The sequence below is a fragment of the Megascapheus bottae genome, chromosome 2 (assembly GCF_031878675.1).
Source record: "Megascapheus bottae isolate mThoBot1 chromosome 2, mThoBot2.hap1, whole genome shotgun sequence".
Lineage (NCBI taxonomy): Eukaryota > Metazoa > Chordata > Mammalia > Rodentia > Geomyidae > Megascapheus > Megascapheus bottae.
The window spans coordinates 82,615,367-82,634,868 of record NC_143510.1 but is presented as its reverse complement, the minus strand read 5'-3'; the positions used below and the strand labels follow the sequence as shown (position 1 = coordinate 82,634,868).

Genomic DNA, 19,502 nt, shown 5'->3' with positions numbered 1-19,502 from the left:
ACCACGATCCTCAGATCTCAGCCTCCTGAGTAGCTAGGATTACAGGCGTGAGCCACCATGCCTGGCTAATAGCTGTGATTTCTTTAGTAAACTTTTACTTGCTGAATGTCAGCTAGTTGTGAGGTATTTCCCTAGGAATGACTGATGTTTTCCTTGAACTCTATGCCTCTCAGAGGGCTCGCCATTCAGAGATATCAAGAAGTAGAAAATCTACTTCGTGTAGGACCTTTAGTTTACCCTATGGTGGGGGAAAAATACATACTTGGCAAATGATCAGATGGCAAGTCGGGTGCTGTGTGTGAAGACCGAAGGTTCCAGCTGCAAACACTCAGGAGAAGCATCTAGAGAGGGCAATATTTTTGTCGGATCTTTGGAGGGTGAGAATTTTGTTTATGACGGCATGTGCTCAAGTGTAGTACTTTCACATCATCACACTGAGTGGAGGCCCTGAGCATCTGAAGGCGTTGTGGAATGCAGCCCTCTGCCAGTGGCCTGTTCCTTGTTCAGAGACAGGACTACCACCCACAGCTCTGCTGATAGTCTTGTTTTTAATTGCCATCGCCTGTTGGATCAAAGCCACTGAGTTGGATGCAAGTTCAAAATAATTTCCGTCAAGGATTAACTCATCTTTCTGGGCTTGGGGAAGCCTCACAAGTAACATCTGGTATGGTCTGCAGAGGGATTTTTCACCCAAGGAGTTTCGGGTTTCAACATGTGAGCCATGCTTGCTGACTAACAGGAATGGGAAAGAGTGCCCCAAGACCTTATCTTGTAATGAGAACTCTGTCATGACTATAATAAATGGTGCACATTCTAACAGGTTCCCAATTGTGTTGTTTCTTGCCCAGTGACTAAATTCCAGCTGTTGGGGGATGAAATCCTTTGTGGTTTCCTCTGGGGTCATTCCATAGCCCATCCTAGAACTGTGAATAACACCCTTTTGGGGGCTTGCTCACACATTAGTGTCACCTCAGGAAATCTGCTGCTTAATTCCTAATGTCAGATTCTATCTGTCACCTCTCTCTTGCCTGTCCAGGCCTCCTGGAAAGTCCTGGGGATCATCAATTTGCCTTCTGGTAAATCCAAACTTTATTGCACCAGGCTGCTTTGTGATATTTCCAACTTAGCCCCATGCAACCATCCCCTGAGTCCTTCCATCTGTGGAGTTCTCAATGAGGTCGAGATCATACCGTGTTCTTACAGGTAAACGCTATAAAACAAAATCGTACAGCAGGGATGTGTTACTTCTTGGCGTGCTGTTATTATCATCTCCCAACTCACCAGTGGAATAAGGTTCAGTTGGAGAAAACTGCCCAAGTAAAGATATAAACTCATGTCTGTCTCTTAGCTAAGACTACTGCTGCTGCTGCTGCTGCTGCTGCTGCTGCTGCTGCTGCTGCTGTGTGTGTGTGTGTGTGTGTGTGTGTGTGTGTGTGTGTGTGAGTGTGTAGTGGAACTTGAACTCATGGCCAGGGTTCTCTCCCTTAGCTTTGTTGCTCAAAACTGGTGTTCTACCATTTAAGCCAAAGCTCTGCTTCCAGCCATTTGCTGGGCAATGGGAGGTTAAGAGTTTCATGGACTTTGCTTCCTGTGTTGGCTTTAAACCATAATCCCCCGATTGCAGCCTCCTGAGTTGCTAGGGTGTGAGCCTCAGCACCCAATAAGACTGCTCTTTCTGAGAGACAAACCTAGGGATGCAAGGAAATGGTTTGGGAAGCTTTAACTTACAAGTGGAGAAAGGAGGAAAGCAAAGAGAGAAAAAAACCCAAAGGCTCTGAATTCAAGGTGATGCATCTTGAGAAATGAGCAACTGTATCTAAAGAAGAGAATCATGAGAGTTTCAAAGCCTTTGGCATAATGATGGCTATTGGCAAATGGTTTCAAGGAAATTTCAGTAGTAGGTCTTGGAAGTGGAAATGATAGCACAGATCACAAACAAAAGGGAAAGGCAGCTAGACAGATGGTGGGGTAAAGAGCTTGTGTTCTTTTCTTTTCAGGACTTTTCTGGACACTGGGATCACCCACCAAGCTCCTAGATGCTTTCCCAGCACTGCCTCAGGAAATCCTCAGGATTTGTCATTGAGACAAGTGACATCACTTGTCTCATGAGGGCTGTGAGGCTGCAGAAAGTTACCTGATTTGTTTGGGGCAAGGAAGTAGGCAAAATGCAAACTGAAAAATCAGTTCTTTTTTGACTTTATAAAGATCTCAAAATATTAGGGAAAAATGATGGTAAGATGTCTATAATAAAATATAACACTTTAGCCATTAACCAGTAGCATTTGAAATGTTGTACAGCCATCATTACTATAGATTTTTCAGAGTTTTTGGTACATGTGTGTGATGGTCCTGAGGCTTGAACCTAGGGCCCAGACATTGTCCTTGAGCTTATTATGCTAGTATTCTAGGCTAGCACTCTACCATTTGAGCCACAACTCTACTGCTAGCTTTTTGGTGGTGAATGGGATATAAAGAGTCTCATAGACTTCCCTGCCTGAGTTGGCTTTACCTGGCAGATTTGGTAAGTCTGGTTCAGGACCCTATGATTACGACTGTGTTCTCAGGTGATCTGGGAGGGATTGGTCCCCAGACCCCAACTTGAGTCACAGAATGCATAGCTCATTGTGGCAATGTTTACTACAGCATTTCCTCAGCTGCTTCTCTACTTCATGTAAAAAATACCTTGAGGGCTGAAACCCATCTTGTTACATCCCCAGATCTTAGAGTGGAACAAGTTAATAGATAAATGGGCTCACAGACTGGGAGGATTAGAAAGGAATCCAACCTGAAAAGAGCGCCAGAAGCCATGTTAAGGAATTTGAAAATGATCGTGAAGCGATGGGCAGCCACTGAAGAATTCTAAGACTGTGATAAATGTAATTGTGTGACGTGGAAGATGGATCAACAAGGACCAAGACTGTAGTAAGAGTAGCAGCAAGTGAAGGTATTCATCTAAAGAAATAAATATAATGGCTTGAACTGAGACAGCAGTGGTGGGAATGGAGAAGAGGAGGAAGATTCAAGACCATATGCTTGGGTTGGGAGTGTTATTCCAGTAACAGATGCTTGCCTAGCAAGGCTGAGGCCCTGGACTCAATCTCAGTACCAGACCCAGGGGAAGGGGAGAGAAAGTATGTGTGTGGAATCAGTTTGACCATGCATCCCCATTTGCTTCAGATGTTTTCCTGGGTAGAATTATTAATAGCATCTCTTCCCTTCCCTAAAATGCCCTCCCATGCTCGCTCAGTACACAGTGGGTAAAGGGAACAGGACATGGGTAGAGAAAGAAGAGTGAAAGAATAGAGTGATTCTCGTTTCTGCATGAGGCAACCCATTGGCAAAAAGCATTGCTGACAGAGCTATGTAATCCAGGTGATAAAGGAGTCAAAGTTTCAAAGGCATGGGTATCTGGTGCCTGTAATCTTGGCTATGCAGAAGGTTGAAGTTGAGGATCCTGCTGTTCCAAGCCAGTCCTGGGAAAGGAAAGTCTTATGAGATCCTTATTTCCAAATAACCATCAAAAAACCAGAAGTGGAGCTGTTGTTCAAGTGGGAGAACACTAGCCTTGAGCAAAATAAGCACAGAGACAGTGCTCAGGCCCAAAGTTCAGGATCTAGGGCCAGCACCCCCACCCAAAAAAGAAAAGAAAAAAATTTAATCAAGTATTTCAGTTAAAGCAAATGAATTGCACTGCCTACAAATTGTCCAAAAAAATTGCATTGGAGGCATATGGAAGGCATTGATTCCATGAAGCCTCCTTCCCAAAGCTCAGAACTCTGTACATTCCAGAGCAATTCATTGTATTGGGAGATCTGTCTTGTTGCTCTTTGGACTAAGTACAGATGGGGTGCCGAAAAGGCCAGTTCATTCTGGTGTTCAATCTCATTCCCATTTTCTTCCCTTTAGGCTGTTCCAAAGGACCTGCAGGGGCTCCTAAGTGTTTTCAGGATAGTTGGGTCACAGCCAGCCAGGTCACTTAGTCAAGTGATACATCATCTCTAGGGCTAGTTATGGAAGTCTGAACAACACCTCCCTTGGTTGGACAGTTCTGAGCCAAAGCTCTCGGGAATACCGAAATGTTCTATCTCATTTCTAAGCCTCATGACTAATCCCTATGCCTTTTGCCAACACACCCCTGCAGCATGTCAACAACTAGTTAATTACTTAATAAACCTCGGGAGACATACCTATGTGTTTCTTCTCTTGGCCCAGAGGCCTGAGATTTTCCTGGTTTCCATTTCAAGGTGGTTCTTACTTCAGGATTCCAAATTCAGTCAAGCGGAAGAATGAAATTCCTCCATTAGAACTTTTTTCGAGGGAGCTTTCAAAAACCAAACTGTGGCTTTTCAAGTATTAAGAGGAAATGAAAGACTGAACCTAGTTCACTAGTCATTTTAATACATGTGTTAAAGGTTATGTTCGCAGCTGTCAGATGGCTGGCCAATTCTCAGTACTATCACTCTTCACCTTAAATCAGATACTTTGGGTGGTTCCCAGAACCTGCTCCTCTGCTGAGAGATGTCTTCTGGAATTCTCCAGGATTGGTTCTAATCATAGGCTGATGGGCAAGGCTGAGGAAAGGCACTCGAGTCCTTCTGCTACCTCAGACTCGGGGAAGATGGCATTATGTGTGGAAGGTCAGAGGGTAAACGTAGGTGGCTGATGAAAGTGAATGGTGGAAGTGAAACAGCCCCATTCAAAACCAAGCAACCATGTGAAAATGTGGTCTCCAAGGAAGATGTCCAAGTGGGCACAAGAAAGAAGTGTCCAGGAGACCTTGAACGCTTAGAGAAATACCAATCCAAATTTCAATGAGATACCATCTCATGCCATTAAGATGGCTCTGAAAGTGAAGATAGAGCTCATGGGGTAGATAGGGGCTCCAGCCTTAAAGCAAAATGGCCCAGTGAGAGTGTGAAGCCCTGAGTTCAAGCCAGGGCACTGGCACAAAAAGCAAGAGAAGGAGGCAAGAACCCCAACAGATGGGAGTTAACAAGGGTTGCCAAGCATGAGGTGAAATTAGAATTGTTCATGGGCATGTAGAAAGTATTGAAAGAAAACAACATAAGGGTGGGGGGTGCAGGGGGGAGGGAAATGGGTACCAAGACATGTGAAAGGGTATCAATGTATGTGAATTAATGCACCTTCTATCTGGCAAATATCATGTAACCCTTTTACTAATTACAATAAATAAATAAATAAAAACATAAATGTTCCTTACAATGACTAAAGATGAACGATTCTACAGCTGAATATGAGTCCCAAGGAGTCAAAAATCAACATTGTACACCATAGCTGAAATGGGGACAACTGGGTGTCTTCTGGCAGATGAACAGATAAACGAAACACGATATACACATACATGGAACAAAGAAAGGGCTTCGGTCACGTACTGAAACATGGATGGACTTGACAGGGATTATGATAAGTGAAATGAGCCCGTCACCAAAAGACAAATTCTGTATGATTCCACTTCTGTGAAGTAGTGAGAGCAGGAAGCAGAATGGTATTTGTGATGGGCTGAAAGGGGAGAGGAAAGGGGCTGGGGATGTGACTTCATGATGGAATGCTTGCCTAGCATGCATAAAGCCCTGGGTTTGATTCCTCAGTATCATATAAACAGAAAAGGCTGGAAGTGGGTCAAGTGGTACAATGCTAGCCTTGAGCAAAACAAGTTCAGGGACAGTGGCCAGGCCCTGAGGTCAAGCCCCAGGACTGGCAAAAAAAAAAATCATTGTTAGAATCACAAATTTTGGTCTTGGTCTTGCAAGACAGAATTATAGTGATATGTGCTGGTAATAATAATACATTATGAATGTATTAAATACCACTGAACATGAAAATTATTCTACATGAAAATTATTCTACGATGATGTGTTTAATGTTGCATTTTGTTTGTTTGAGACCTAGTCTCAGTAAGTAGGCTAGGCTGGCATCAAGGTCCAGGTCTTCATCTTCTGACTTGCTGAGTTGAAACTCCTTTGTACAACTACTTAAAAAATTAATAAAGGGCCAGGCGCCGGTGGCTCCTGCCTGTAAACCTAGCTATTTAGGAGGCTGAGATCTGAGAGTCACACTGGGCAGAAAAGTCCCTCTTAAGACTCATCTCCAATAAACTCAAAGAAGCTGGAAGGGGCACTATGGCTCAAGAAATAGAGCATTAGTTTTGAGCACAAAGAGGCTCAAGGACAGTGCCCAAGCCCTGAGTTCAAGTCCCAGGACTGGCAAAAAATAAAATAAATTTTAGCTACTTGGGAGGCTGAGTTCTATATGATCACAGTTTGAAGCTAATCTGGGTATGAAAGTCCATGGAATTTCATTTTAAATTAACCAGCAAGAGGTTGGACTGGAGGTTTGGCTCATGTGGTAAAGTGCCATCCATAAGCAAGCATGCTAAGCAAGAGCTGTGACTCAAAATTGTAGAGTGCTTGCCTTGAGCAAAAAAGCTCAGGGATAGCACCCAGGCCCTGAGTTCAAACCCTACAACGAACCAAAACCCCCTAAAAGTTATAAATGACTGTGTATAAGGCGTGACTGTGGGTAAAGAAAACACAAAAGCCTTTGTCATGTAACCATTTTATATTGCTTTGATGTTCAAATCACGAATATATTACTCAAGAATAAATCATACATGGTGGAAGAGCTATGATGAAGGCAGCCGAACCCCACTTTTGTAGAAATTATCTGTCCTCTTCATAGGGCTTGCGGGGATTCCAGCTAACAGGAGTTCACTACGTTTTCATACTGGACCAACTCGTGAATTTTCCTGTCCCTTAGGACCCTTCACAGGTTAGGAACATCAGAAAAGCCAATCTACTTTAGTGAAACTCTGAAGAGATTATCTCTTCACAGAATAGAAAATTCCAGAGGCCACAGTGGCTCTTGGGATTGGTAGAACACACAGGGCTGTTTGCCTTACCCACAGGCTTGCCACAAGGCACCTTGGGTATCCTGGCTTCCTTCAACTAAGAACACTGTCTCCTTGGGTATTTTTCTACGCATTGGCTTTGGAGGTCACTGGCATCCCCCATGGGGGATCTGGCTACCTTTGGTTTTAGAAAATAAATCTGCTGGGGGTGACGGAGGAGAGGCCGGAGCTCTCCCTCCAGGCCTCAAGCTGCGGTCACTGTCTTGTGCAACAGACAAGATGCAGACGCATGACACTGTGGACTGAGAATGTGAAGGATTCAGAGCCAGACCAAGAATATGTGTGTGTGGAGACGGCTGGCTCGCTGGCTTGCCAGGATCTAAGAGTGAGAGAGAATGGAGATCACTTATCTCCCTCCCACTTTCCTCACCTCATTCCAGACCCAAACACTAAACTAGTATGTCTCCAACTGAGTAATAAATACATACATACATACATAAATAACTAACCTGGGGCACCACCACATAGAAAGGGCTATGAGGAGACCCAAACACAGAACACCACCCATGGACTAAACTGGGGTTAGGACATGAAATTTGCAATTCCTGTGGGATCTTCTGTGTTTCTGTGGGATCCTGTGTTTCCGTGTAAAAGGAATAAATTAGTTAATACCCCCAAATAAGTAAATAAATTAAAGCTCCCTGAATAAGGGAATATCAAGAAAAACAGAGTCCCAGACTAGAATGTATGGCCATCGGACTGTAATATCAATTGCTATCTTCCTGAACCTTGTGTTGGTTTCCTCATTTGGACATGTGATCATGAACTTGCCCATCCAACCTCACAAAGGCTAAAGGCATAAGAGCCTGAAAAAAAAATAAACAAAGTGTCACTAAGAAGGTACAGAGGCATCTGGAGTACCTTTATGGCCTATATTATATTTTTGGTTAAGTATAATCTGGTTTCACCTTATGGCAAGTTAGGTTTCACTGACTAAGCCAGAGGCTTCCATTCTGTAGTGGCTCTGTTTCTTTTCCATCTGTCTAAGGCCCACTTCCTGCAAACTTCTTGGGAAAACAACTTTCACTCACGATTGGCCTAGTGTTTTACATGGTGTTAAGCACCTCCCTGCACCAGGGGTGTACATATAACTCAGGTCTGACCAATCAGACCCTCCCCCTTGTAACTCAAGTTAACCAATCAGGGACAATAAGTTTCCGTTGTAGGTTTCTGCTAGTCTTTTGAGGGGCCAGGTCTAGAGAAGGCTACCCTCAGATTCATGCCAACAGGGAAGAAAGCAAAGCTGAGAGGAAATGAAGGATCTAGTTTGTTGGGGCTATTCAGCTCCCCTCCTAGGTCACTCAGTTAAATAGCTTCCCTCTCTTTCCATGAATGAAGTTGGTCTTCCAAGAGTCTTGACTGACATACAATTGTGAGCCTGAAAGGCTCTACAAAAATGAGGAAGATGGAGGCTGAGCCTAGCAAGAGACTGTATCTGAAAAGTAAATTAAAGCCAAAGGACTGAGGTATGGCTCCGGTAGCAGAGGGCTTGCCTTGCATGTAGGAGGCCCTGAGTTTGACAAACAAAATGATATAGGTGTAAGCCATTCCTTTATAAAGTGCACAAAGAGTCTGGAATCATCTTCCAGATAATACTTCCTAGTAGGACTCATGCCGTATTTTATCACAGAGACACAAAACTAGTAAAATAAAGAAATATTTCATTTTATTTTACTCTTTCAGCCACGGGGTGCAAGGAAATGCAAGTTCACAGAAATGAAAAATAATACCAAAAAAATGTAGATAAGACCAACTTTAAAAGGTGCACGAAATCAGCAGGTTATGATTGTCTGGAGTGAGGTTTTGGCCTTCTCAGGTTGCCCAAGACTGGTGTAACCATTTGGTTTAGCCCATGTTAACAATTTCTGTGGTAACTGTCCAGAAGAGACTTGACATAGAATCATGAAGCCCAAACAACTGAACTGTTTACAGTACACAAAGCAAAACAGTCAACATTACTAGGTGATTTGTTTACATCCAAACAAATAGTAAACAATAGTGAGGACCCCCCCAGCAGCAAACAGCACCCCAAACCCCAAACATCTCTAGTCAGGCCTTCCTTTGTTCATTTCTACACGTGTGCATGCACCTGTGCTGTGCCAGGAAGCATTCCTAACTGCTGCAGTTGCCACGCTAATGGCATATGCTCAGCCCCCAGTGAGTTCCCAGTCTCACTGCTAGACAGGCACATGGACGTGAACAGTGCAATCCTATGCGCTGATCACACACACACAGGTCTACTCAGGAATCCATACTACCAGAGCATCCATGGAGAAGGTAAGCAAGGTCCTCTTCCTTTTCCGAGTAGCCAAGTGGTCACTTTCAGTTCCAGTGTTACAATGGGGATTTCCTACACTCCCCGCCCCAACCCAGAAGTGATGATGAACTTCCCAACCACTGAATTATTCTTTCAGGGGGCACGGGATGGTGCAGTACCACCCAACCCCAACCTTCCCTCCCTGAAAAACAAGTTTTAATGAAGTGCCATTACATGTTCCCTACACACACACTGCCAGGGTGCCCTCCAAGACTCCCCCAGTGGACTGCTTTGCTACCAGGCTGCTCCCACTTGGCTGGACCTGGGTTTGGAGTCCCAGGAGTCTTTGAGCTCTTTTTTTTTTGCCAGTCCTGGGCTTGAGCTCAGGGCCTGAGCACTGTCCTTGGACTTTCTCAAGGCTAGAGCTCTACCACTTGAGCCTCAGCACCACTTCTGGCTTTTTTCTATGTATGTGGTACCAAGGAATTGAACCTGGGTCTTCGTGCATGCTAGGCAAGCACTTTAACCACTAGGCCAAACTCCCCCAGCCTCCCAGGAGTCTTTGAAAGACAGAGTACCTTGACCACATCCCAAGGGCCACTTGAGCTTACAAAAGGATGTGCTTGTTCACACATCATTTGGTGCCGTGAGTGAAACAGTGAAACCCATGGGTCCTGACTAACACAAAGAGCCTGGACTCACATGTCCCCTAATGCAGAGGAACATCTAGCCATTGGGCATTAAAAGAAGGAGCAAAGGCACAGGACAGCACCAGCACCGGGGAGGTTCAACACCCACCCCCTCACCTTTCTCCCTGTATTCTCTTGGGCCTCACATGAAACCGATGTGAGTTTCAGCTTCAGAGTCAAACTATAGATCAAGTTATGCTGATGACCATGGTAAGGAGAGTGGGGGCAGAAGGGGAGTTCTAATTTCCAATCTGCCTTGCTCAAGCCAGGCTGCCTGGAGGTACATCCCCTATGACCACAAATGACCAGCAGGGGGAGACAGTGATGCTCTCTGGGCAGGACAAGGAGGCAGGATGTTAAGTCTGAGGTCTTCCAGATTCTCTTAGACTTAATGATACCTAATGAGCAGAGTCAGCGCTTCTTGCTAGACACACTTGGCTTAGTCTGATTTTGTTTTTCTTTATAAAAAGCAGAATATCTTAGTGTTCATTTATCAACTACATCTTTAAGATCTGGGTATAAGATCCATGACCTATTCAATTTTACAAATGCTCTCATGATTTTGAAAAGAAAAAAAAAGATATAAATTTTAAAACCAGTTTTCCTTTTTTTTTTTCATAAAGTCACTAAACTTAAAATTCCCAGCATAGTGTATTTGCACAGATGATTCACACACAAAGAGAAAACACAGAATCTGCAACACCATAGCTTTTCTGTCTATGAATTTGTTAGTATAAAAACAAGTATCTTAGAAAAATATAAAAACATCTCTAACATGTCATAAATGCTCTACATTCTCTAGGGAAACATACCTTTGTAAATAGTACAACTATTAGTAATTCTTAATGACATTCAAGTTCCGGATGTGCCACAGACCCATGCCGATCAGGACGACATCAAAACCCTGTGGTCCTCTGGATCGCTTCTAGAAACTTCTAGATACAGTCTCCTTTCTTCAAATATCACCATTGATTTCTGTGGATATCCTGAGGGTGACACTCTTTAAGAAGGAGGAAGAAAGAGAAAGGATGAAAGGAAGTGAAACCCCAGGGCCAACTGGTATTTCCAGCCACTTTGCCCCCATATCACTGGAGTTTTCACTAAGGCTGAACTGAGTCCTGAAGAATTTTCTAGACTTTCTATATCCTGTTAGCTTATAAGTCGCTTGTTTTGAAATGTCAGACTTCCTTTGTGGTCAAATGTTCTAAAGTCCTACTTCTCTCTGCCGTGGTAGCAATGGTAGAAAGTCATTTTTTTATCAGCCAACTTTTGTTTTCGTTGGTTGTGGGACTTGAACTCTGGGCCTAGGTGTTGTCCCTGAGTTCTTCAGCTCAAGGTTATTTCCTTACCCCTTGAGCCACAGCACCACTTCAGGTTTTATGGTAGTTAATTGAAGAGTCTCATGGACTTTAGTTCCCGGGTTGGCTCTGAACCACGATCCTCAGATCTCAGCCTTCTACATAGCTAGAACTACAGATGTGAGCCATCACACCCAGCTAACTTTTTGGGGTGGGGGTCATCCATGAGGCTTGAACTTAGGAACTGGGCACTGTCCCTGAACTTTTTCACTCAAGTATAGTGTTCTACCACTTTGAGCCATTGTGGCACTTCTGGTTTTCTGGAGGTTCATTGAAGAGAAGAGGCACTTATGGCTCAAGTAAATTGTAGAGTACTAACTTAAGTTGAAGAGCTCAGGCACAGGGCCCAGGCCCAGAGTTCAAGCCCCATGACCAAAAAAAAAAAAAAAAAGTCTCAAGCACTTTTCTTTCTGGGCTGGCTTTGAACCACAATCCTCAAATCTCAGCTTCCCAAGGAGCTAGGATTCAAGCATGAGCCACCAGTGTCTCAGTTCATTAACTGACTTTTTATAAAGCTTTGTTTTCTGGTTTCTGAATTTACTTAAAAAGAACTAAGATGCCTGATTCGGAACATCAACTGGTAAGGGATGTATGGAAATTTCATTGTTTGAATGAACTGTGAGGGTTGCCTTCCTCTGTGAGGGTTGAATAATACATGTATTTCTTCAAACATATGTTGAGTCAAAACAAAGGGCTCCCTGTACCAATAAGTTTCCCACTAGTGTTTACTGACTCTAACTGTTAGCAATTTATATATCAATTAACCAATCAATACCTACCTGGAAATCTTGGATAAACGTTAAGAAGTAGAAAATAAAACCAAAGGCCACCGTCCATTCACAGATTGCACTCACCACGTGATATACATAATCCTAATAGTGGCAATAAAGAAAACAGAATTTAGCCTTAAATAAAAACAAACAACAAATAAAAAGCAAAAACACTCTCATGGAGAACCTGAAACCATCAATGAGGCAGTTAGACCAGAAGAAAAAACAATTGAGCACAAACCAGAACCTTGAGGAAACACCATAAGCAAAGCCATGTAGATAAACATAAGATACCTGGTGTTCCAGATGGCATCAGGAATGCAACTATCTCCAAACTTCTTTCTGGCTCCTGCACAGACTACTTTTAAGATTGTCTAAAGAATTTCAAAGGGCAGCATGAGGACCACAAAATAGCTGAGACTGGGAAGTGAATCTGGATTCAGCAGAAGAAAGGGACTTGGAATACAAACCACGACCTGGTCTCCTACTGCTACGAATCCCCGAGTCGAAGGGCATGCCTACCAAGAATTCACTGAATTCTCCAGAGGAATGTGTCTGCCTGTGTGTGCGCATGCACAGACAAGGCTAGCCGACAACCCTGCTGGGTTTTATGTTTCCTTGTTAATACAGGAAATGGTAGTTCAGCAAAAATCTGCTCAAGAACCTAAGGTAAAGATTGATGGCTGCAATGCAAATGACCAGGAGGGAGACATCACATGACAACTGTGAGGTAGCTATGTGATTGCTATGTATCTCCTTGGGGGAAAGGAGAAGAAGCCAAGCATCAGGGCTTTGAAACTTGGTTGCTCATGGAGGCCAGAAAGTTAATTAGAAATCAACCAGTTAATCAATACCTGAAACCAAGGACTGAGGATTAGCTCAGTGGAAACCACTTGTCTAACATGGTACAACACCCTAGATTTGATTTTTCCAGCTCTTAGAGGGAGGGATGGAGGGAGAGGGGGAGACAGAGAGAAGGCAAAAAGAAGAGGGGAGCTGGAGGGAGGAGATTTTTTTAATTGATTTATTCATTTATTTACTTATTTTGCTGGGGATGGAACCCAGGGCTTTGTACATGCTAGGCAAACACTCTGCCCCATTCTACTTCATTTTTGAAAATGGGTAAGTACTATTCCAGTGCTACCTCAAAAGCAGACAGGCCTACACATGCGCGCATGCCTGCATATACGCATAGGTGTGTGTAGGGACATGTGATCTCATGACTTTTTTTTCTTCATTGATGGCTCTGATCTTTATACTTGCTAGATAGCAAATGCTCTAGACCTAAACCATGTCTCTAGCCCCCACCAAAAAACGTACACCTACCTGCATTCTAAGTAGCTCACATGGCAAATCAGGTCTGTAGACTCCATGTGCCCACTATGTTTTCAAGTAATGGCTCCATTTTGTTCTCCCTATTCCCTTTGGACTATGCTATAATTTACAGGGGTGAGGAGGGTGAGGAAACAGGTCAGTTCTACGGTGACTCTTCTTTGGCCTGTTAGCTTCTCCAGATATGCTTACATGAAGTGAAAGTTCTAATATATACACATGGACGCCACTGCCAAAATGAATATTCTACTACGGCAATTGAGTTAAAGGCTTTCTTTTGTGTGTGTTTTCTTCTGCAGTCATTGACACTGGAAACAGAAGACCCAAAGTGACCAAGTGAGTCCTGGAGTGAACAGGACACCTGGTAGGTGGCACATGAACAGTTTTTAGAATCAGGCTGGCCTTGAACTTGAGCTCCTCCTGCCTCCGCCCCCTGTACATTGGGAGTACAGGCATGCACCACCACATCCAGCTGCTGTTCACACTGCCTTTGTATTTGATTTGTGGTGGACTGCTGCCACCCTGTGGCTCAAGCAAGAAGTGCTACCGTTGTGCATAGTCTCAGGTGTCTCACCACGGGAATCCAGTCACCTTCAGATGGAAAAGCGGTTTTGTTGTTGTTTTCCTGGGTCTAATCTACTGGATAATTTGACTACTTTGATGTTAGATTTATATGAAGCATTTTCTTGAACTTCTCTCTGGACACTGGCTTCTTCGTCCCCATAGAATCTTTCCTTTATCTCAACAGAGTCTATTTCCTCTAGGTCCCTTTCTAGCCGCATGCTTTCTCCTGTTCCTCTCCTCCAGTCCAGAGGAGGGCTCCACATATACCTGGCTGACCCTTGAGCCATTCTTTCTGTTTCCTGTTTCCTGATCTCCAAGCACTCAGCTTCTTACCCAACATTTTACTGAAAACTGCTGTTTCAGTTCAAGGAAGTCACGCTGAAAGATGACAGTTACACTTGAGATGGTGAATCATTTCTCTTCCCCTTGAAAATTGCCCTTCCACTGCAGTTTCTGGGATGATTCTCTCCCATGCCACAGTAAGAAATTCACTGCTACACTGTCTGCCTGTCTATAACATGTTGCTCAGCCTTCAGAATTCTTATCTCTTCTGAGTACTATATTTGGCAGATGACATACAGCTGTTTGCCCCCAATGAACTTTAGGTTTCCTTGAAAACCCAGCTCTTCCCCAGCCATCCCTCTTTCCAATGTCACCCAGCTCAGACTTGCCCAATGATTTGACTACACAGTAATCACTGTTCTGGTTGATCCATGTCTTTCTTTCTTTCTTGTCAGTTGTGGGGCTTGAACTCTGGGCCTGGATGCTGTTGCTGAGCTCTTCATCTCAAGGCTAGCAGTCTACCACTTTGAGCCACACCACCACTTCTGATCCCCTGGTGGTTAGAGATAAAGCGTCTTACAGACTTTAGTGCCCTGGCTGGCTTTGAACTGTGATCCTCAGATCTCAGCCTCCTGAGTAGCTAGGATTATAGGTGTGAGCCACTGGCACCCAGCTCTTTCTCTTTATTTCTTCCTTCTCCTTTACTTCCTCCATCTTGCTTCTTTTCTCTTTTCTTTCTTTCAACTCATTTCCTCATACTTCCACTTGGCCTTTTTAGTTGAGGCAGGCACTCAACTGTATACAGCTCTACTTCTGGCTTTTTTGATGGTTAATTATGGATCAGTACCCCCTCCCCCCCTCAAACTATCTTCATTCATCCAAACCACAACCTTCAGATCTCAGCTTCTTCAGTAGCTAGGATTACAGGTGCTAGATACCAGTGCCAGGCTTTACTTATTTTTTTTTCTGGAGACTTTCTTCCATTTGCCCCTGGAAAAGTTTCTCCTATTCTCTTGCTAGCTCTTCTCTTTTGGGTGCCATCTTGTTGTTATTCTCTTGCATGATACCCGGGTGAACTAACTCCCAGCTACACACAATGGATTCCATGTTTTCAAACGTTTGGCTGGGAAATAACTGGTTCCTCTATGCACTCTGATGGCTGTCAGTCCTACAAGAGGTCCACTCACATTTCTAACTGGACACTGCTCCTAGATGTCTCATCTTAGATGTCTCAGACTCAAAGATTCCAAAACAAAGCTCATCCAGTCCTTCCTACAAAATGAACCACAATCCATAACTAAATTTGTTGCAACTCTTGTCCTTCAAAGCTAATGACATTGCCAAATGATTAGTGAGTGACTCGCTGCAATTCCATCACACTTGGCACGCTTGCATGAGGAAAGGAGAATCATTCCTTTCTAGGATTCTCCCAGTCACAGACACACAGGCAGGTTCACCCCCCCCCCTTTTTTTTTTAAGACAACGTAACCATTACCTTTTCTTTTGGATTCCACTCCAACTTGGTTATAGAAATTAGTGAAGCACAGGCAATCACTTGTAAAAGAAGAAAACTGTTAAGGAAACTACAGCAGAGACTATCTTGAATGCTAAGACAAATCCATTCCTAAGATATGGGGTTTGTGCTCCGTGGTTCAAAGGCCAACGTGATTGCAATGGGAACACTGAGAATCACTTCTGGGCATCTCAACCCTTCAGTTACGATGGCACCTACAATGTATGTGGGAAATGCTGCCAGCACAGAGCAAAATTCCACTCTGTAACCACATTTTGCTTGACATTGAGTGAGTCTGGAAATTTTTTTGTTTTGGTCAGTCAGGGCTTGAACTCTGGGCCTGGGCACTGTCACTGGGCTCTTCAGCTCAAGGCTACTGTCCTACCCCTTCAGCCACAGTGCCACTTCTGGTTTTCTGGTGGCTAATTGGAGATAAGAGTCTCACAGACTTTAGGACTGGCTTTGAACCATCATCCTCAGATCTCAGCCTTGTGAGTAGCTAGGATCACAGGCACGAGCCAGTGGCACCTGGCTGAGTCTGGCGATTTACGTAAGCTGTTTAAATAAGTTAAGCAAAACAGCTGGCATGGAACCCAAAGATGGGTCTTTTTCCACTCTTGCTACCTTGTTACTGAATTTAAAGGGCTAGGAGCATGGCCTAGAGGCAGCATGCTGGCCTAGCATGCACAGAGACCCAGGTTCAATTCCTCAGTACCACATACATAGAAAAGGCTGGAATTGGTGCTATGGCTCAAGTGGTAGAGCTCTAGCGTTGAGGAAGCCCAAGGACAGTGCTGAAGCCGAGTTCAAGACCCAGGACTGTCAAAAAATAAATAAAGGTGGACCCAGTGGCTCAAGCCTGTAATCCTAGCTACTCAGGAGGCTGAGATCTGAGGATCAAGGTTCAAAGCCAGTCCAGGCGCAAAAGGACCTTGAGACTCTAATCTCCAATTAACCTCTAGAAAACAGGAAGTGGGACTTGGCTCAAGGGTAGGGCGGTAGCCTTGAGCTGAAGAGCTCAGGGACAACACCCAGGCCCAGGCCAAGTTCAAACCCCATGACCCACAAAAATAAATATGAATAAAAAAATACCTTTCTCCCCTCCAAAAAAAGCACATTGAAAATAAAGGGGAATGTGAATTAGTGGCAGAATTTGCCTAGCATATATGAAGCCCTACGTTCAATTCCTCAGTACTATATAAACAGAGAAAAAGCCAGAAGTCACACTGTGGCTCAAGTGATAGATAGAGTGCTAACCTTGAACAAAAGAAGCTCAAAGACAGTGCCCTGTCCCTGAGTTTAAACCCCAGGACTGGCAGAAAGAAAGGAAGAGAGAAAGAGAGAAAGAGGGAAAGAGAGAAAGACTAAGAAAAAAAGAGAGAAAGGAAAGAGAGAAAAAGAAATAATAGAGAGAAAGGGAGGGTGAGAGGGAGGGAGAAAGGGAGGGAGGGAGAAAGGGAAAGAAAAGGACCTTCTTCAATCTGTCAAAGGGATATATGAAAAACATAGCACATCACAAAATGCCAAAGTTCATTGAGATTTAAAGTCATTTCTGCTAATAAGTCTGCTGTTTTAATGTTTCCTATTAAACGCACTAGCTCCTGGGTCCTTTGTTTTAATCTTGTCTTTCTCACTTGGAATATGAAATAAGGCAAAAATGTTTGTTTCACTGCAATTTTATTCATCAGAAGTTTTAACAGATATACTGGGTCAAGAAAACAAAAGGTAAAAATGGAAGAACTTAACACTATACTCATGAATATTTTCATTAAATGTAGAAGAGATAAAAATCATCTTTAAAAACTGATTCAAGGGCCAGGAGTTTGGCCTAGTGGTTAAGGTGCTTGCCTAGCATGCATGAAGACCCGGGTTCGATTCCTCGGTACCACATACATAGAAAAAAGCCAGAAGTGGTGCTGAGGCTCAAGTGGTACAGCTCTAGCCTTGAGAAAGTCCAAGGACAGTGCTCAGGCCCTGGGCTCAAGCCCAGCACTGGCAAAAAAAAAAAAACTGATTCAAACTGGGCCTCGGTGGCTCACACCTATAATCCTAGCTACACAGGAGGCTGAGATCTGAGGATCAAAGCCAGTTCAGGCATGAAAGTCTATGAGACTCATCTCCAATGAACCACCAGAAAACTGGAAGTGGTGTTGTGGCTCAAGTTGTAGAGCACTAGCCTTGAGCTGAAAAAGATCTAGGGACAGAGCCCAGGCCCAGAGTTCAAGCCCCATGACCCATTACCATTAAAAAAAAAAAAACTAATCAGAAGGGGGCCTAGTGGTAGAGTGCTTGCCTAGCACGCACGAAGACCCAGGTTCGATTCCTCAGTATCACATACATAGGAAAAAAGAAGCCGGAAGTGGTGCTGAGGCTCAAGTGGTAGAGTGCTCCCTGAGCCCAAGCCCAGGACTGGCCAAAAAAAAAAAAAAGCCAAACTGATCAGAAGCCATGTGCTGGCTGTAATCCTAGCTACTCAGGTAGCTGAGATCTGAGGATCACAGTTCAGAGCCAGTCCAGGCAGGAAAGTTCATGTCGCACTGTGGCTCAAGGGGTAGAGGGCTAGCTTTGAGCACAAAGGGACTCGGGGACAGTGCCCCAGGCCCCAGGCCCAGCAACACACACACACACACACACACACACACACACACACACACACACACACACACACACACACACACCTATTGGGAGTTAGCCAGGCACCAGTGGCTCATACATGTAGTCCTAGCTACTCAAAACGCTGAGATCTAGATTCAAAGCCATCCCAGACAAGAAAGTTCATGAGACTCATCTCCAATCAAACCACCCAAAAGCTGGAATAGAAGTTTATTTGTTTATTTAATTTGGATGAGTAAACCACATAGGGAAGGGGTGAGAGGCTAGCTCAGGACTTCACAAGAGTTAGTGCTTTAAGGACAAGTTCAATATTTGGTGTCTTTAGCCAAGCACTAGAAAGAAAAATAAATACTTTCACCTGACTACTGAAACTGATCTGTGGAAAGAAAGTAAACAGAAGCTGAAGGGTTCCTAGTATTTGACCTTCCTTACCTTTCACCCTTTTCATTTTCCAAAAATACTTTTTTGATCTAACTGCAAAAAAAAAAAAAAAACCTGAGACATTTTCTTAATACTTCACACTTTTCTCCAACTCATTTTCCTGAAGAATATGCAAACTTGGTCGGCACCCTTTGCTTGCATTGAATAGTTCTCTTTTTTGGGGGAAAGAGGCAGGATAGGAAACTAGCTTGCTGAGAAAGACACTGTGACAAATAGTTTTGCTGGGCCAAATTTTAGCCAGGTTCCGGAACTTTCTCCCAGACTGATCTGTGCCCTTCTATATATAAATCCCCTGGCTCAGTCATCTCAGCCAGAACCTGCCACTTTCTCTGTGTGATCGCCAAGGTGATATCTGACCCTGCATTCTGGCCTGTCTCAGCATGAATCCTGTTAGGTTCATTAAGTCAGACACCACTCCACCCCTATTCTTTTTTCTTCTTTTTTTTTTTTTTTTTGTGGGTTATAGAGCTTGAACTCTGGGCCTGGGTACTGTCCCCGAGCTCTTCAGCTCAAGGCTACCACCCTACCCCTTGAGCCACAGCACCACTTCCCATTGTCCAGTGATTAATTAGACATAAGAGTCTCACAGAGGGCTGGGAGTTTGGCCTAGTGGTAGAGTGCTTGCCTAGCATGCACGAAGACCCGGGTTCGATTCCTCAGTACCACATACGTAGCAAAAAGCCAGAAGTGGTTCTGAGGCTCAAGTGGTAGAGTGCTAGCCTTGAGAAAATCCAAGGACAGTACTCAAGCCCTGA

The 19,502-nt window shown here is 44.0% G+C and overlaps 1 protein-coding gene across 4 annotated transcripts in view; it reads right to left on the bottom strand.

Moving 5' to 3' along the window:
* Positions 1-277: 277 nt before the first annotated feature.
* Dram1 (DNA damage regulated autophagy modulator 1) overlaps positions 278-19,502 on the bottom strand; it is a 37,847-nt gene continuing 18,622 nt past the window's right edge. Inside the window, exons 5-8 of one of the 4 annotated variants that reach the window (XR_016534617.1) lie at positions 15,676-15,734; positions 12,012-12,104; positions 10,687-10,874; positions 278-562 (exon numbers count right to left, since the gene is read on the bottom strand). Coding sequence is in view for 1 of the 4 variants with exons in the window: in XM_090328505.1 (XP_090184631.1) it covers positions 10,830-10,874; positions 12,012-12,104; positions 15,676-15,734 (197 nt within the window). In the remaining 3 variants the exon portion in view is untranslated. Of the gene's footprint in view, positions 563-1,054; positions 1,211-7,661; positions 7,735-10,002; positions 10,875-12,011; positions 12,105-15,675; positions 15,735-19,502 lie in introns of those variants that run through there. The other 3 variants (XR_016534619.1, XR_016534618.1, XM_090328505.1) reach the window with 3 other exon arrangements.